The sequence below is a fragment of the Zootoca vivipara genome, chromosome 4 (assembly GCF_965207765.1).
Source record: "Zootoca vivipara chromosome 4, rZooViv2.hap1.1, whole genome shotgun sequence".
Taxonomy (NCBI): Eukaryota; Metazoa; Chordata; class Lepidosauria; order Squamata; family Lacertidae; genus Zootoca; species Zootoca vivipara.
The window spans coordinates 44,022,799-44,043,133 of record NC_142587.1 but is presented as its reverse complement, the minus strand read 5'-3'; the positions used below and the strand labels follow the sequence as shown (position 1 = coordinate 44,043,133).

The following is a 20,335-nucleotide window of genomic DNA, read 5'->3' as shown; positions in this document are numbered from 1 at the left end:
ATTACTATCCAGAATACACATGTCACTTAAATATCTAAAATCAATGACCCAATACTCACCTTTTGTTTTGTTTTTCCTGTCTAAATGTAAACAAAAATAAATAAAAATAAGTGTACTTTTTTTGTTTGTACCAATAAAGTTGGGAAAGATTCTACCGAAGTATTTTGCTAATTCTTAGGAGTTTATTATCTAGTTAGCTAATTGTCCTGGGCCCTGTATTGATTTTGCTCAATAGGAAATTGATCGAGAATTGGAGAAGAAGAAGGAAGAGCTGAATGCGGTACAGAGACAAGCTGATCGCTTGTCTAAGGATGGGGCTGCAAAAGCAGTGGAACCAACCCTGATACAGCTCAGCAAGCGCTGGCGAGATATTGAGAGCAAATTTGCTCAATTTCGAAGACTCAACTATGCACAAATTGTGAGTTGTTCCTGGCAAACATGTATGTTTGCAAATACTGCTACTAACAGAACCCTACTAACAATGAGAGTACCCACTGCTATGCCACTTGCCTAAAACAAAGTCTCTGGTCAGCAAATGTGGGCCCCTTTATTTTACCATACAATACAAGCCTCGTGGTACATGATTTGCCTGGATAATGCCCTAAAATTGAAAAAGCAAACAAACAAGCAAGTATAAACAGCAGAGATTCATTAGTATTCAACAAAAGTACATCTTAATTTTTGTTGCCTCATATTTTCCATAACATTACTAGTTTAAACCTGTCAGCGTGCCATACATTTATTTTGTTCAATAAACATGCGTGACTCAGAAATACGTATTTTCAACCTACCATCCCATGCAAAAACTAATTAGCTTTTATTTCCTCATGATGTACAATCTACACACCTAGGAACAGATTGGAGAATTTTTATTTCTACTTCTTATACATAACATAGTCTCTTTTCAGCTTAATAGGACAATTCATAATTTTTCTCAGTTTTTCACTAAACAATTCAAATGTTCTTTTTAATAACTTCTGGAGTAGGGAGAGTGCTTCCTGCTATTGGGAAATATGTCTTATCTGAAATTGTACTTTCAAATAAAGGATGCAATCAGGTTTGCTGGGTTAAGATTTTAGGTATTGAAAAACTATAGTTCTGGTTTGTATATATGTATTACAAGAATAGCATTTCCTAATTAAAAAAGAAAACCTGATGAGAGCAACGTTATGTTCAGTGCATGAGAATTGTATTACATGCACCAATTCACTTAATCTCTGGCTCAATGTTTCATTTGTAAAACTAGTGAACAGACATTGCCTACCTCACAGGGATGTTGTGAGGACGTATTAATGTATATATGGCACTATGGAAGTTTCTCATGCTTTTGTGAAATCAGAAGCTAACTTTGGTTACAGAAAATATTTTTATAAAGTTTACACAAGTGATCTCATAAATGCAATCATATATTGAATATAGATGCCTTTCATTATCGTGGAAATTGCCCCCACTTGCTTAGCAGAGGGTGCTTTTTTACAGTGTATTTAGTGCACAATAAAATTATAGCTGCAGTAAAATTTGGGGGCTTCTTAAAAAAAAAATACAGTTGCTATTAATCTGCTTGGTTATCCCAGTTACATCAGTTCAATGTTTGCTGTACAGGATTTTGGAAAGAGGCTACACCCTCAATTTTCTGCCCTTAGGTTTGTAGAGTATATTCCTCAGGTTTTCCATTTCTTGGTGAAACAGAAGCAAACAAATCTTCAGTGAAGTAGTTTCTTACTGTTTAGAGATGTATGTATAATGTAGTCAACCATGTATAGAAAGGAATGTGCAGAAAAACCGAAAAGAAATTCACATTCCATTATTTGGTATTCTGCTTAGGAGAATTGTTCTTAGAACAAAATGCAGAAATCAAGTAATTCTACAATTGGGGAAACAATTTTGCTGCAGTCCAGATAAACCAGTGTGTAGAGGAGAAAGATTTTGTATTGTGCCTAAAGATTCTTGCATTAGGAAGATACCTTTGGATCCAATCCTTTCCCTATGCAAATTAATACAGACTGCCCTAGCTATGCTTGGTGGTGAGATCAAAGTTCCATCTAGCTCAGTAATCCATTTCTGAAAACTTGCCAGTCTGCTGTTCTAGGGAAGTTGTGTTTTTAAGGGCAATATGGTGATAGCATTGCCTGTTTGTCCATAGCCTCTGGTATTTAGAAATACACTGCATTACTTTGCAGCATAAATAAAGCTCTTGTTTGCAGCCATGGTGTTTGGCTTGTCCTCACACACTTTAAAAGATCAAGGGCTCAACCTCAGCACATTCTATTTCACATAATCCATCATTTTGCTGCTCAATCAAGGAGAGTCCAAAAACAAACAACCTCATAAACTGTATTTTGTATTAGGATGTGCTTTTAAAAGAGCATACCAACATTCAAATGAATCCCAAACTGGCTCACAAACAGTAAATAACAATAATATGATAGAATAGATAATACGATACAATATGATAGAATAACATAATAGAATGTCACAAAAACAGCATAACATATAGAGCAATTAACAAATCATCCGTAAAACAATTACAATCTATAAAAATAAGCTAAACATCACAATTAAAGCAAAAGTCATATATGATTAACAAATCAATACAGCATTTATAATTTATATAAAGTAAACAAAGCACTGTTAGTTTCTAACCCACACAACACACCAAACTGCCACAACTCATGATCTCTCTCCATTCAGCTCATTTAAATACACATACACATAGTGCTCCTCAAGATTCCTGAGGCTGGAGGTGGGCAGAACAGGTGGAACCAATCACCCCATAATGACAAACAGAGCCTCTCTTCCCACAGTTCTTCCCTGTGGAAACCGCTCTCTTATGAAGGCTCCTAGGGCTGGAGGGTGGTACAAGGCAAGAGTCCATTACTTATATTTAGTCATCTAAACATGTTCTAAGGTATTATAAAAATGTGAATGTTGAAAAATACTGCACATTAAGGTAAGTCTACAGACTTTGTCATGTTCAACTGCAAGTTGTTCATAGGTGAATTAGTTTTAAGTCTGCCCTGGTTTTATCATTCCTTTAAAAATAAAAGCTAATACAGTACTTTTATAAGAGCACCTCCTGGGAATTGTTCTGCAAACGTATCACCATAGTACTTTTGCTTATCTGTTAGAAACCAGAAAGGATAATTTAACCAACCTATCCACTTTCAGCACAAGTTCACTATTATTGCTGGTGAAAGTATGTCAAGGACACATATTAAGCATTTTTTAATAGGAAAAAAAAAGAAATATGTGCACAGTATTTACATAGGTATATAGCAAGCAACCAGATCTTCACACTCGGTGTCTGTAGACACAGGTGTGCAGAAAATATAAGGAAAATGAGCAGTAATCAAGTAATCAAGTCACATCTGTTGGAAACAGTGCAATACAATTTATCTCTCCTCTTTCAAATTTGATGTGTTATTAAGCTACAAGAAAGAATTGGATGAATTTTGTTCCCTCCCAGCCATTCCATTTAGATCTGAATACTTTGCATCACTCTGCCAAAGTGAGGGTTTTAATTGTTTGGTGGTAGGTCTACAGTGTGTTCATACTTGCAAAGTGGTGTTATATGGCAGTGAGGGTTATGATAACACACTGAATTTAAATGTGTAGCTTTTCTACATCTGACTGAATATCTAAGCTGTTAAGGCTATGTAACCCCCCCCCCCCCCCAATGCAATATTGTCTATTAATTCAGCACAAGATCACAGCAGTTATTTTCCTGCTCCAATGTTTTAATTTTTTATAATTGAGTATGTTATTTGGGCAAAGTGCCATGCAATTTTCACATTTCTTCCCAACATAATACAGCTTTCAGAATTGCTTTTAGCAACTGAATACAGTGCAGTTGGCTTAACAAAGATGCACTGGTGAATAGAAAGGATGAACAATTAACAGAAAGGGCTTCCCAGGGAGCTTAAAAAAAGGATTGTCACTTATTGTTTAGGTGTCTATTAAAGTTAGTGACTCTTTCAAAGTTAACAAGAGACTCACATGCCATGCATAAATTGAATAACAAGACAAAGGCCTGGAAACGATGCCTTGTGAGGAACGGCTTAGGGAGCTGGGTATGTTTAGCCTGGAGAAGAGAAGGTTAAGGGGTGATATGATAGCCATGTTAAAATATATAAAAGGATGTCATATAGAGGAGGGAGAAAGGTTGTTTTCTGCTGCTCCAGAGAAGCGGACACGGAGCAATGGATTCAAACTTCAAGAAAGAAGATTCCACCTAAACATTAGGAAGAACCTCCTGACAGTAAGAGCTGTTCGGCAGTGGAATTTGCTACCAAGGAGTGTGGTGGAGTCTCCTTCTTTGGAGGTCTTTAAGCAGAGGCTTGACAGCCATATGTCAAGAATGCTTTGATGGTGTTTCCTGCTTGGCAGGGGGTTGGACTGGATGGCCCTTGTGGTCTCTTCCAACTCTATGATTCTATGAAATAAGGTTCCTGTAATTTTTTAGCAGCAATGAGCCCCTCTAGCCTTCCTACCTTGTTATATTATCTCCTTGAGTGCAGTATTACAGCTGTAGTGGTGAGCACTAAACCATATTTATAGAAGGTTGTTTGGTTTCTTCATCGTCTTTTTCACTGATAGTAACTGAGTTACACAATATCTTGCCCCCACTCTTCTGTTGGTGAAAGTGTGGTTTCATTGCATTTCATAAAGGGCTTTTAATGTAATACAGTGAAAGCACTTTTGTTTCTGTTGGGTGCCAATTAGCTACCAGGCTATATGCAAGGTTCTGGTTCTGGTGTATAAAGTCATATACATCTTGGGATGAAGATATCTCAAAGATCGCCCCACCCCTTATTTATATCCATTCAATCACAGTGCTCTGAGGTGAGAGCTTCTGACAGATACCATATTCATAGCTGTCAACTTACAGATTGGAAAATAAGGGATCAGCAGCCTCACCCAGTGCAGAAGCGACTTCCAGTGCCGGCTCTGCCCATGTCTGGGGCACCGGAAATTGCTTCTGCGCATGTCCAGACATGCGCAAAATCTACTTCCAGTGCCGGGCTGCCTGTGTCCGCTTGTCTGGGCACTGGACATGAGCAGGCGATTTCTGGCAGCACTCAGCAAGTGAGCGAGCAGCCAGCCACCGAGCGAGGCGTTTTACCGGGCGGCGGCTGGCTGCTCGCTCGGGGGGGGGGGGGAGAACCGAGTGGAGCTTCCCTGGCCAGCAGGGAGGGAGAGGAGCTGCTTTGAAATCTGGGAAATTTACTGGATATCTACAATCCGGGATAGTAGCGGGAAACGGATTGAAATAAGGGGGTTTCCCACGAAAAACGGGAGGGTTGACAGCTATGACCATCTTATTAGGAGGTCCATTCTCCAGCTCAGCTGGCTAGAGTGTGGTGCTGATAACACCAAGGTTGCAGGTTCAATCCCCATATGGGACAGCTGCACAGTCCTGGACTAGATGATTCTCATCCTTTCAGATCTACAATTCTATGATTCTGCACATTATAGGAATCAGGCCTTTAGTGTTGTGGCACCAGCCCTTTGGAACGCCTTCCCCTTAAATATCAGACAGGAGCCATCTCAATTGCCTTTTTGTGCCTTCAGGAGATATTATTCTTTCAACAAGCCTTTTACGTTGAGATCATTCCCTGTCTGCATCTGTATTGGAATTGCTTTTAAGATGTTTTCATTGTTTTATCGCTTGTTGCTTGTCACCCTAGGCTTCTTTTGGAGGAAAGCCAGGATATAGATTTAATAAATAAATAAAGGTTCTTTTGTACACATGCTGGGCACTGTAGATGGGCAATTCAGCCTATTTCAAGTCCACGGCATTTTCACCTCTTTTCTCACTTAAAACTCTATCACATCCCATCCATATTAATCTGTTAAAAATAAACAATCCATACAAACTATCACATTCAGATATTCATTTAAAAGAATGTTTTCCCCTCAAACTGCACATTTCTCATTGTACTTTCGATGCAATTTTTAAACCAAGAATTGCACTGGAATATTTGGGAAATATGGTGGATGAGCAAATATGATGTGTGAAATATGGGGGATAAGTGAATTTCAATCTGAACATTAGTTCTGGAGGTACAGATCAGATCAATTCACAGTGTAACTCTCTGAGATCAAATTCTTCAAGCATTCTTACTGGAAATGGCTTCCTTTTATCAGAAAGAGTAATAGGATTTGAAGGGCATTCCACATAAGATCCATCACACAGTAATTTATAATTAGCTGAAACCATTTAAAGCAATTTCAGTGTTATATGTTAAGAATGACTACTCTGAATATTTGCTATGCTGCTGCTTCTACTAATACTAAATTAAAATAATAAAGCTAAGCATTAGAAATGCGTATTTTCATTTGTTTCTTAAAGTAAAAAATAATAATACAATGATAGAATACCTTTAACAGCTGCATATGCATTTGCGAATGCTAGCAATAATTGTTACTTGTTTCTAAGAGAAATAGTTTAAGTCTGAGTGAAAATAATTTTATTGCATACGACCTAAATATGGTTCAGATATATGCTTCATGGAAAGCTATATACACTTACCTATCAAACCTACCTCATACAGGATATTAAAATATGGCATGACTATCAGGATCTGCTGGGTGGTGGGCTAGAACTGCAGTCCAAATGGACATGGAATACACCCTTCAGCTACTGAAGGTCACAAGCAGGCTGTCTGGAGTAAACTTGTAATTTATATATCAACTTAGGTAGCAGTTGGGACATGTCAGGGAGTGAGGTAATATCATGGTTTTTGTTTTTGTTTTACTCTTAATTGCAAATATTGTGCTAGGAAGCACAAGAAAATAAAATGAAAATTCACTTTTATCATAGAATATTTCATGGAAAGCTTGACGTTTACATCTTCCTACCCTATATATATCGGGTGGAACAGACCAATATTTAAATACCATTAAATACATGTTTTCTCCATCTCCAAATATTCTTTACTTAAAAAAAAAACCACACACCAAGATTTAGATGGGGGGAGGGAATAAACTCTGAAAAATCTCCTCTGCAAAATTGATGTTTAAACAAATGCTTATGTTTCATTAAAAGTAAATGGAGATAAGCAAAATAACATGTTGCTGCAAAAAGGCAGATAAAAAAAGGAATATATGAGAGAGAGAGAGAGTTGACTATGGGGGAAGGGCAGAGTTCTTACTGTGGAACACTAATAGTCTTTATGAATCCTTGACATGCCCCTTTCCAAGATGATGCAGATACATTTCAATGTTCTGATGCTAAAAACTGCATTACAGGTTATCAGACAAAACTGCTTTGCAAATATTGGCTACAGCCTGTGGTTAGTGTGGAGCCAGCTTAAACACAAGTCCTTATTTGGGCAACATGATGTGGTCTAGCAAGAAAAAGAATGAAGGAGCAAAACAGTTACAATCTCCTCTACAGGAGGTTGAATTCCCACGCAGTCGTGGTAAGCCATAGTTTGGCTTATAAGGTCATGCAAACCAGGTCACTGTGTTGTATTTATTTCATAATTGTATAATGTTGTGTGTTACTGTTTGAAAGCAGCATCTTACTAATTTACATGTAATGGCTGGAAAGTCCTCCTCTTGTACAGCCTGATACAGTGTGAGTGCTGAGGAAATGAAATGAATGCAAGGATAAAACTGGTTTTCTAAATAAAATATGTTTTTCTTTGTAATTGGAAATCAACTAATGTATCATATACTGGGCAACTTCTAAATTTATGTTCATATAGTTACAAAGCCCTCATTTGAGTGGGGGGGATTCATTTTTGAAGGCCAATCCAGAAAGACCTATATATACCTCAAATCACCTTTATGTTTTTCATAAAATTAATGCAAAATTTATATACATTCAATATGGAGCAAACCTTAGCTGTTCTGGAGACTTAGAATTTGTCTTCATTCAAGTGGGACAATCTCATAGTTCACTCTGGCATAGCAAGCAGTGCATGAAAAAGGCATTTATATCAAGCCTAAATAAATAGTGTAAATTCCCTGGAGAAGAATTTCTCTTTTGGTGTTAAGAAATCCAATATTTATTTAGTTTTTCATGCTGTTCCATACTACCTGGAATTAACACTTAATGTTTAAGAATTTCAGGTATTATAGTTCTGGATGTATAGTTGACATATTTTGGAGCCTTAAGGAAATATTCCAAAATTTGTGAAACACTTCCTCATATGTTGTCCAGCTCTCTTGCACTTTTGAGACCAACTCTTATTTTGCTTCTCACTATACTGAGATGAAAGTAAACTATTACTTCTCCACAACCATCTTTGCATTTTCAGAATGAAGTTTGATCTTCCTTAATCTTTCCATAGGCCTCTCAATACTACTTTGAGAGAATAAATCAGTTTAAAAAGGCAAACTGGATATCAGCATCTGTGAAACAAGTATAAAAATTCTGCAGCTCGGGGCATCCCAGAAGTGAACAGGATTGTATCAATTGCTGCCATTCTGCTTGTACAACAGAATTCCACTTGTACAGTGGTACCTCAGGTTACAGACGCTTCAGGTTCAGACTCCATTAACCTAGAAATAGTACCTCGGGTTAATAACTTTGCTTCAGGATGAGAACAGAAATCGTGCGGCGGCAGCAGTGGGAGGCCCCATTAGCTAAGTGGTACCTCAGGTTAAGAACAGTTTCAGGTTAAGAATGGACCTCCAGAACGAATTATGTTCTTAACCTGAGGTGTTGTTGTTGTTTAGTCATTTAGTCATGTCTGACTCTTTGTGACCCCATGGACCAGAGCACGCCATGCACTCCTGTCTTCCACTGCCTCCCGCAGTTTGGTCAAACTCACGTTGGTAGCTTCGAGAACACTGTCCAACCATCTTGTCCTCTGTGACGTCCCCTTCTCCTGGTGCCCTCAAATCTTTCCCAACATCCCAACGGTCTTTTCCAGGGAGTCTTCTCATGATGTGGCCAAAATATTGGAGCCTCAGCTTCATGATCTGTCCTTCCAGTGGTACCACTGTACAATGGAAACACCTGCCCCTATTCCCTCCAGCCTCCTGCACACCTTGAAAATCTGCTCCAGAACATTGGAGGATGCCTGAAAAGAGGAGAGGAGAGGAGAGGAAAGTTCTGTTGTGTGAGTGGAATGCTGCTCATACAGCATTGGATACAATCACATATACATTAAGATACTATGCTATAGCGTTCTGCATTTTCTCAGAGCCAGTTCCTTTGTTACACATATATGGAAAAGAGAAGCACCTCTGCAGGTAGCTGGGCATGTGGATACCCCCTCTCATGAGACCTGTGAGCTTTGATGCTTACCTAGTGCTCATAGATCTCACAGGTAAGACTGTTCAGTCATACTTCATATACAATCATGCCTCTGGATACGAATGATGCGGGTTGCGTACAACACAGGTTACGAACATGCCAAACCCGGAAGTAACAGAATGGGTTACTTCCGGGTTCAGCGGTTCGCACATGCGCAGAAGCATCAAATGACGTCATGACCAGAAGTTCCAAATCACGACCAGCACGTGCGCAGAAGTGCAGGCACGGGTTGCGTACTGCTCATGTTGCGAATGGGGCTCCGGAACGGATCCCATTCGCAACCAGAGGTACTACTGTAATACAGTCTAAAAGTGGGGAGTAACCCAAGTAATTTGTGCTTCTTCTTTCCTCACTTATATGCCATTTTTGAGCTGGCGCTATGTAGTTTTTGGTACAGGGAAAACGAGATATAGAAAGAACTGTGTCTCACAAGATATGTTGATGTAAGCATGCAGTTAGTAATGTACAACACAGCAGTGGTTAAAAAACCAAGTGCTATTAGTGTTAAATGAGGGCAATAAAAAGATTGTACATAATCTGAATGATATTATCTCTCCTAATCTATGATGAGAGAATATAGTATGCTTTATACAATTTTTAAACAATAAATATTAACTGATATTTTCACTTGTAGTTTCAGATGTACCAATAGATTTATCAACATTCTGGAAATATTTCTATCTGGATGTAAAAAGCAAAAGTAGCTGTGTTGGTGCACAAGAAAAATTTGCACAATCCATACTTGGGCGATACCCTTATTAGGACTAACCAAAATGTCCCTAAATCAGGGCAAGCTTGACATTTTTGGTTGATTCTAATAAAGGTATTGCCCAACCATGAATTTTGGGCTATATTGATATGTACTTAATATTCCTGAGATATATCTCAGCACTGTGCAAAGCCTGCTATTTAGGACCTTTCACATTTACTGAGTTTTATAATAAATTCAGAAGAGAGTTTAGTTGATCAGAAAGATGTAATTAAACTTGCACAATGCACCCCTATATAACTTTTATACTGAAAATATTATTCCAATATTTTAGCATCTTGACGCAGACTGTGATTTGCAAAGCTTAAAATACTTGGGAATCTGCCTTGCATAGCACATTCATCCAATTTAAGATGACATGATTTAAGCAACTTCTGGAATGAGCATATGCTTATTTGGCTATCTGAAACTTCTTGCTTCCTTAGAAAGAGTTATGTGGGGTCCACCTTGGGATTTTGTTGAATACTTGCCCTAAGGTTGTTGTACTTATTTCAACAACTTAAAGTCAAGCTTGTTCTCTTAGACAATAGTTTAGCTATTGGGTAGTGGAATGGTGCCAATTTTTGCGTCACCACCCTTTTTAACATGCATTATTTTCCCATTGCATCCCTACAATGCCAGCTCAAGACATTTTGCTGCCTGGCTCAATTCAAATGTGGTCTTGGCTAAATCCAGTACCTTACTTCACAATTCAGACAATAATTTCTGCCTCTAACTCCTGCACTCATTGCACAGCCTAAATTTGATTTTATTGGCAGAACCAGCACCCCTACCCAGTTTCAGTGTTACCAAGGATTCTTGAATAATAATAAATTGTTTATGCTCCTAAAATCACTTTGAAGTTTCTGATTTACATTCAGGAGATGAAGGACTTCAGAGGAGTGTACACGGAGTGGTGTTCCCTGTGTTGTGGTGGGATGTGTGAGTCATGTATATGAGCTGAAAATTGGAAGTGGAGTAGGGCATCCTTAAACATCTGCTAGCCCAATGTTTCCAAAGTCAGTAGGGACACAAGTATCAATCCTAGCTAGGATTCACTACAAGAAACTCTGAATCTAACGTTCATGGGGAATGGACTGTTACAGCATTATAACAATAGGAAAACTGCCATCTAATGCATGATAAGAGATCCAATCCAATTTCTACATCCTGGCACTAGTTACTAAAACAGATTATGTTGCCTAACAAATGGCAGCAGACCTGATTGGAACTATGCACTTGCGTGATTTCCCCATCACTTAGTAATTTCTCCCTACTTTCCTGGTTTATATTGTCATCTACTTTATGCACCTAAAGGACCAAACAGAAACGGTATAAGATTATACGAAATAATGGCACAAGCTCATGGCTTAGCTGACCTTACCCTTGCCAACTGTTGTAGTTTTTTGTGTGTCTCCCACCTTATTATTTCCCTTTCCCAATTTTGCACTTTGACATGATGTTTGTAGCTGGCATTGTATTGTTATCAAAATCTTAAGAAAAAATATTGAAACATCAACAATGGGGTAAAGAGAGATGTGTGAACCAGTCTTTAATGTGTGGTCAGTGTGTAAAATTCAGTCCGTAGTTAAAATTTAGCAAAAATTCAAAATAATCTTAATCGTTAACACAAATTAATTTATGAATTCCATCTGAAAATCTTGAACTATAAACTCAGATAACTCAGATTTTGGAACTGGAGCTAATCATTGTGCTGAAAAACTTGGCACATCTACGTAGCACTTTCAGGAGAGCTTTCCAGGATAGGATTTCCCATCTAGCTTGTACGTTCTTTCTTTATAGATTTAAATGACTATGCTGCTAGAAAAAGTCTGCAGAAACCCCATACGCACCTACTCCTTTCACCTTTCACAGTCTCAGAACCATAGTCATTAATGTCCTGAATGTCTCATAGTTAGCCATTACAAATCAAGGACCAGATTTACATTTTTGCAGAAGTAAGATAAAAATGCCCTACTATATGAAGCATTAAATATCACAATCAAATGAATTAGCCAGCATATGTTTATTATGGTTGTACAATTTGAGATGAGCACCCCAGAGTCATTCGCGACTGGACTTAATTGTCAGGGGTCACTTTACCTTTACCTTTTACTACAAAATGATATACTGTAAATAAATAAATAAAAATCTTGTTTATATATTACTATTTTTAAGTGCAGTGACCATTTTTTGAAACTAAAGGAAAAATTCTGTTGTATATCTATACCAGCAAACAGTTCGTGAGGAGACAACTGTTGTGATGACTGAAAGTATGACTGTGGAAACCTCTTATGTGCCTTCTGCATACCTGGCAGAAATCCTTCGGCTACTACAAGCTTTGTCTGATGTGGAAGACCTCCTTAATTCTCCCAGTCTGCAGGGGAGGGACTGTGAGGATCTTGTCAAACAAGAAGAGTGCCTCATGGTAAGACTCAAACAATTTGAATAATTTGAATAATAATTTAAAGGTAATGTGCCATTTTTGAATGTATGCATCATTTCCAAGTTAGCCAGAATGCTGAAATACAAAGGAAAATGCTGCAATATAAAGAAAAATCAATGTTTTTAAAAGAGATGTGCAAATGAGTCTTTTCACTTTTTGAACAGCAGCAACCCCTGTGCTTTGCACAGTGATAAAGTTCACAAAAGCTTATACCATAAGGTGCCAGAAGACTCTGTTGCTTCTGCTTTGGTCAGTTTTTTTCTTTAATTTTCTCTCGGCATTAAAAAACAAAACAAAAAACCAATTTCCTAAACTAGGTTGCAGTCCTAACTCCACTTACCTGAGACTTAACCCCATTAAAATGACTTACCGGCAGTCCCAGGTAAATGGGGTTAGGAAATACAGGCCATATCTAACACGACAGCTCTGCTAGTGCAAGGGACTCCCATATGAGCAACAGAACTTACTCTCCTGTCCCCATCATCTTCCTATACCCTTAACATCAGCTTTGGAGGGTTAGGGGACCACCGTAGTAGATTTTGGGGCACACGGAAAGAGGACAGCAAACCTCACTAGTTCAGAATGTGATACACACTGAGTTAAAAAATGAAATATAAACAAAAACTAGAAAGAGGACAAATGTACAGAAACAACTACGCAAAGCAGTGACAACAAAACGTCTTTAGGCAACTTTAAAGATTTTTTTGTTAGTAATAAAAAAGAAAATATATAAATGTCAACGTAACAGTAGTGTATATATCCATAAAGAATTGTTAAACAGTACAAAGTTATTTGGTATTAATTAAATCAGTCCAGAAACATTTTATGTTTATGTTGTTCCCAATATATTATTCAATATTTTCTTGAATCTTACGCCCAGATTACTTTAAAAAGTGTATCATGACATTGTTGTTGCTATTCTTCACTAAAAACAAAACAAAACAATTACTCTTGCTGATGTGGTTAGATTATCCAAAAATTAGATACTATATAAATTACTGTTATTTGGTCCTTTTCCATGTTGTCAACTGTATTGGTCAGAGAATCAATGGGCCAGCAAAAGGATTAGTAGCAGATGAATGGATCCCCATTAGTACTCTTTAATGTCACACATTTGTGCATCTTAGTATGAATTATTTCCATAACTAATCACTTGTTCTTCCACATGTATTTGATATTATTGTAGCTGACACCAACTTTAATGATACTGATTAACATGGTTACAAGTAACTATTGCTGTAGGTTTAATTTAACTGAACTATTAAAATGTCAAGAGATGGTAGTTGTGGGCACAGTTCCATCTTCCTCCGAAATAAATCTATCACAGTAGCCAAATAGATCTTACAGATTCATATGCTTTCGTAAGGGATATAGTTTTGATCTGAGCTTCGTAATGAATGAATATTTATTTCCTGGTAAAATCATTCATCATTGTCATTATCCTGGAGTAAAAATAGAAACATGGCACATAAATTGTATAGCTGCTGGTTGGAGAAGGTTTAAAATTAAATTGTGGTTGATTTTTATCCGTAGTAGAGTCACATGAATCAAATTTCAAGACAGTAGTGGGTAGAAGTATGTCTTAAAGTCTTTTGTTAACTGTTTTTTGATAGCATGTTTAATTAATACCTTTCTATGGGCAACTGAAACTGGTCCAGAGTTAAATAGTCTGTCTCATCAATAGCCATCAGTTGCAGCCAAGGTTATGGAATCAGCTTAGAGACTCTGGTTTCCATAGAAGCCAATACATGGCCCCATGAGGACTAAGTTTTAGGTTGTCTGCAAATGGTATTTTGCTGAAGCAACCACTGAATCTGCAGTCCTGCTGTTCACAGTAGTGGAAGGTGACAGAGGCAGACTGATCAGGCCCAATGTCATCATGTAGCCAACTGGGGATCCTGAAAATTCTGGAGTCCCACCCTCTCTCTGCTCTCAGAATGCCCTAATTTGGGGCTTTCCTCTGGAATGAATACCGCCAGTGAGCTTCCTGCCTTCCCACACATTTGTTGCCTGGCAAGAGGCTAACTGAGTCTAAAGAGCTGGGCAAAGGGACATCTCCACCTAATCTCTCCTGCACTGTGTAAGTGGTTTTTGGATTGTTCTGCTCGTTATGTGAGAACATAAACCAAGTGGGCAAAAACAATGGGAGTAGCCTTTCCATCCTTATAAATATACACAGTATATTGCTATGGTATATATCAGAGGCGGATTATGGGGGGGGAGCGTCACTGGTTTGGTCACACTGGACAACTGTGATGAAGAATGGAAGGCGAGAGATGGGGGTGCTGAATTTGAGACCCCTTGGTCTGCCTGTGTGTGTGTGTGTGTGTGTGTGAGAGAGAGAGAGAGAGAGAGAGAGAGATCCAGAATCTTCTTCCTGAAAGAATCAGCCATCAGTGAACATCAGTCTTGATGTTCCCCAATAGTGTAGTGTTAATATTGTGCGCTTCCTCTGATTTGCTCATTGTTTTCCTTTGCATTATATCCTCATAACAACACTGTTACATATGTTAGACTGAAAGATAGTGAGTTGCATGCAATAGGTATGTTCCTCTGACAGCGAATGACCTAAGTGATAATTCAGTCAGTTTCATCAGTGAGTACCGTGTTTCCCCCTTTTTAAGGCGTAGTCATAAAATAAGCCATAGCAGCATTTCTAAGCATTTGAGAAATATAAACCGTACCCCGAAAATAAGCCATAGTGATAGGCGCTGTGCGGAAGAGATCACTGAGCTCCCCGAGTCAGCAGCAGCAACGCCGGCCGCAGCAGTGTTTGCTGAGTCCTTTCTTGCTTTTGGGACTTGGTTACTGTGCTGGCTTGGGATGGTGTGTGTGCAATTGCTGTTGCTGCTTCGTGTTTTTCAGCTGGATTCTCTGGGTTCTAAGCACTTTCCCCCGTTTGTTTGTGAAGCAGCACTCGGCTGCAGCCCCTGCCTCTCCCGACGGCTGCATGAATGCGAGGCTGGATTTGATCGCTATCTCCTTTTCCATTTCTTTTGTCTTTGAGCACCCGGCCCCGCCCCCTCTCCCCTTCGTGGAATGAAGAACGGAGTTTTAGCAGCATTTCCTCATTATAAAAAAAAGGTCAGGAACTTTTACTTTAACCTCAAAAATGGGATATTTCCTCTCTCTAAAAACAACTCTGACCTGAACACCAATATAACGGGGGTAGATCACCTCCAGTTTATAAATCCGCAAGTAGATCGCAGTCTCCTAGAAGTTGGGCTCTATACTTTGGCTGATTGCAAGCCTTTGCATCTTTAAAAAACAAAAACCATGCGCTTCTCAGTCTTAATTTTCCTTTAATTCATCCCCCTATACCCTCCTCCAACCATTGCCTCCTTCCATTCCTTACCCCCCTCCCTCTCTCCCCACTTCCCTCACTCCTGTGCGATCTCATTTAGTCATATACTTGCTTTTTCTGTTGTGTTGTCTATTTTATATTTAATATTATTACCCTTTATGATGTTATTTTTCCCCTTGCGATAATTATTTATTTTTTATCTTTAACTAACTTTCCTTTCCATATTTTTCCATATATAACTCAACACTTTCCCATTCCTTCTTAACTCTTTGGATAGAGTGCCCCCCCATTATTGTTGTTAATTTTACAATTCCTGGATTTTTTATGGAACCGAACAGCTCGGGTGCTTCAGAATGTGCCTTCTGTTGCTACAGGGCTATGGGGCTTCACTATTTGACCCCCCCCCCAGGTTGGGATTTTTAAAGTAGTTCTGTGGGTCCCAGGGCACAGAATCACCCCCGATCCTTTCCTTTGTCTAAACAGACCTATTCCCCCCTGACTTTGGAAGGCTGTGCTTCAAGGGTGATACCAGGGGTTTTTTAAGACCTGCGCCTCTTAAGGATTGTTACAGTCCATAACTTCCATTGCTTTCTACAGGGTTGGGGGTTTAAAGCACTGCCACCCCCACCCCACCCTGCAGGCGCTCGGAACTGGCAGCGCCAACAACGCGCCCAGCAATGTGCAGAAGAGAGCACCGAGCATCCTGAGCCAGTGGGTCCCAGTTGTACCAGCACTTTTTTTTTAAAAAAAAGACACCCCCTGAAAATAAGCCACTGTGTGTTTTTTTGAGGGAAAAAAGTTATAAGACGGTGTCTTAAAAAGGGGGAAACACGGTAGTGAACCTAGGCTACCCAATTCTGGTAGAACATTTCTAGGCTGGTGGTTTACTCTATCATCGATAAATCAGGCCAGGAATACGTTAATAAATGTTGTTTTCCATAAGGATTATTTCTGACAGAACATAGCATTTGTAGGTGAATAGCAATCTCCACTAAAAATGTCAATTCCAGATAATTATAACCCTTTGTCTCTGCCTTGGCTGTGATTTTTGTCCTTATCCCCAAAGATTATATATGTAAATCCACCAGTTCTCCTTAGGAATCCTCACCATTTCTGTTTATGCTAGATATTCATTAATCACTCTAAACCTTTCATTCTCCCAGCAAGAATGCATACATAATCCTCTTTAAATGTGCTGGATTTATGAAAGTTGTAGCAAATATTATGATTCATAGTTCTAGTACATATTTAAGACTGCGATTAAGTAGTGGATCTTTTTCTCTTATTCATGAATGGTACAAGCTGTGCTTCTCTCATTTATGATATCAATATAAAAACTGAAATATGATTACAGATTTGGTATTCATTCCAGAACAATGCCTCATCCTGTAGATATTTTATTTTCTAAAAATATATTTGCATTTTGTAAAAGAAATGCACATCTGGATTCTATCAAATAAGCCTAGGAAAGAACTGAGGAACTCAATTTTATAAATGAAGTCTAAATGGTAAAGTTTAAAATAGCCCTTCCCCATAGCTGAGCAAAACCCAATTAACCACAATCCAAAGAACCAATGTGAATGAATACACTTTCCAACCTGATTTGGATGCTTGTCACACAAATTTCTGAAAAGTCAAATTACTAGAGAATGTTGTTCTTAACTGTCAGAGAGAGGCAAATTTTAGAAAACAAAAATAAATGGCCATCAAAATTTCTTTGATTTGATTTCACTTTCAAGAGCAATGAAATTGATACAGTTCCCAAACGCTATTGCCACTTCATCTGCTAAGGGGCTTCGCTAAGCCTTTCTTTCTTCATTCTTGAAATCAGAGTGCAATTTTCCTAGCCAGTTTACAAACACACTGATGGCATCTAAAGCAGCTTAAACATATTTCTGCTCTGCAAATACGTGCCTGCCTGAGGAGAGTCAGTGCCCGCGGTGCCAGTGGCTGGCCACTGAGGGTGGGAGCTGAGAAGGGCACCCAGCAGAATTGGTGCCAGGATGGTGGCACAGATAGAGGCAGTGAGAAGGTGCCTCCTGCCCCATTGGTCAATCGAAGGCTGCCTTCCCTTGCCCCGGCAGTAGCCCGGAGTGAGAAAAGGCCAACCTATCTATTTTGCAGTGACCTGAGTAAATATGGTTGCACACGAGTACGGGGTGCATAAGTGGTGCCTTTACTCACACATGCATTCTCTCTCTCTGACACACACTCACACACAGAACATTAAACAAGCCATTTCTCCTTTGCCTCTTATATTGGACCTTTCTACTAAACCTCTCCACTAAAACTCCCCTCACTTTTCTTTTACTCCCCAAGTCCATTAATATCCTCACACACTCCAGGGCTATAACTCCCTCACACTACATCCCATGTATCTTCTTTGCATTACTACTCACAGCTCCACCTCTCATACAATGTCAGGCCTATATTCATTATTCAGTCAAGAGCTAGAAGTATTATACGTCTGCTACATATTTTAGACAAAAGCTTGCTGCTTCTTTTCAATTGTGCCTGATATTCTCTTTTCATCTTTTGTGTTGTTTAACATGGCATTGCAGAAAATTAAAGACAGCCTAGGGAGATACTCAGGACAGATTGAAGTTATTCGCAATAAGAAGACTGCAGTTTTAAAAAGTGCCACACCTGGAGAAGCTGGAAGGATACAGGAAAAGCTGGCGCAGCTTACTTACCAGTGGGAAAAAGTTAACAAGATGTATCAGGACCGACATACGTAAGTAAGATAATGAACTACTGTAAATAAGTTAACAAGCCTCTTTAGTATTTGGCTTACATTGTGTAGTGGCACCTTTGCATATTCTCTGTGGAAAATATTTTGCTGATTTCAGATTGAATCTGTCTTAATATGTGGATGGTCTTGGTATTTCTGTATGGATTATGTATTCATGCAATCATTTGACTAAAACTAGATTAATGCACCTCACTGTATTATTGCAACCAAGCTAATATAGATATCTTCCTCAATAAAGAGGCTATTGGGTGGTGTTTTTTTTTACTTTTTGGAATGATAGAATAATAAGAAAAAAAAGGAGGAGTGGGTCTGGAAAAGAGTTCGGGTCTAGCTGTCACTCTTAAGACACAGCAGTTTCTTTTGTGATAGAAGCCACTGTGTACCTGTAATTATTTAATTATAAAATGGTGCTTGTGGAAGCACTCTATAAAATATGCACAGATTGTTGCAATCATAGCGAATTTTGGTAGAAGGAGTTGGGTGAAAAGAAGATTGTATATTTATTGAGATTAATCATGACTGCAAATAGTTTGGCAACGTATCATAAGGAACCTGAGAACAGTATTGAGGAAGTCCAGTGATAACCCAGGGCCAGCCAACAAGGTAAAACATTGGGGCAGAAGAAAGCAGAGGCCAGTGCAGTTTGGCCATTGTTGCCTTTAAGCCACCATTGCTCTCTAATTCTAGGACTGGGAAGTGCACCAAACCTTATAAGGTTTCTTCATGAAGCTGTAAAGGCATCAGTTGCAACATGGGAAGTACTGATGTCTGAATACAAATATCTCCACTGTGTGGAATCATTACAAGAAAAGAAAGCCTATATGAGCTAACCTACCAACCCTTTTGGCCAGCCATCAACCAACCAACCAGACTCTGAATCAAGCCCATATAGCAAAATAGCAATATTTGCACTGAACCATTACAAATTTTTGGAGGAGGACTGGTAGGTTTCTAAAGAACTACCAGGTTCTCAAGAAGGGAAATAATACAAAAGAAGGGAAATAATATTTTTATAAACACTAAATAGTTTAAGAATATGTTTTGACTTCAATGAAATATTATTTCTTCCACTTTGGGCATTAGGGAGATAATTCATGCTTTTTGGTTTCAGTGAAGTGCTACTGAAATGAGTAGCTCTAGTAATGCAACATAGGAGCCAACTCATAGGGGCTGTGGGGGCTTCGGCCCCCACAATAAAATATTTGAGGGAACTGGGTCCTCACAAAGCTGATGGGCATTCCCATTCAAATAGCGTGTGTGCATTATGTCATTTGATCAATTATGTGGGCTGGAGCTTATCCAGGCCCCCACAGTATTTTATTCAAGTTGGCACCCCTGTGATGCAATATGAACATATTAGCGAGGAGGCCTATCAGATACAGTCTGCTCTCCCCTCCACAAGGGGTGAAGTATCAGCGAGCTTGGCATGGTACAAACACACTGGCACAAATGGCTCTGCTAGGTTGTTTGTTTGCACCATGCGGACCTTGCCACCACCTTGCCCCTCCCCTTCTGGTAAGCTACAGCAACACTGGTGACATCAGGTCAGTTAAGAGCTGCTGCCCTGCCCTAGTAACTGCTCTGTCTGTATATATGATGTGTGAATGGAGCTATTAATGTTGGCTTCTTTGTACAAAATGTGGTCCATGGTATCATGGTACTCATGTCATGTGACACAGTATTTTCTATGGCAGACAAGATAACCTATTGATGAGAATCTAAAGTAGTCTTAAAATGTGAATACTATTAATTAAAATGTGTTTGGTGGATTGAAATTTTGTCTACTAATTATTGTTATACTTATAGTAAACACT

General features: G+C 38.8%; 1 protein-coding gene across 15 annotated transcripts in view; it reads left to right on the top strand.

Annotated features, from left to right (window-relative positions):
- Positions 1–20,335, top strand: part of DMD (dystrophin) — a 1,006,777-nt gene that overhangs the window by 476,406 nt on the left and 510,036 nt on the right. For all 15 annotated transcript variants that reach the window (XM_035114386.3, XM_035114388.3, XM_035114384.3 and 12 more), the window contains 3 exons: positions 236–418; positions 12,253–12,447; positions 18,331–18,503. In XM_035114386.3, coding sequence (XP_034970277.3) covers positions 236–418; positions 12,253–12,447; positions 18,331–18,503 — 551 coding nt within the window. The remainder of the gene's footprint in view (positions 1–235; positions 419–12,252; positions 12,448–18,330; positions 18,504–20,335) is intronic.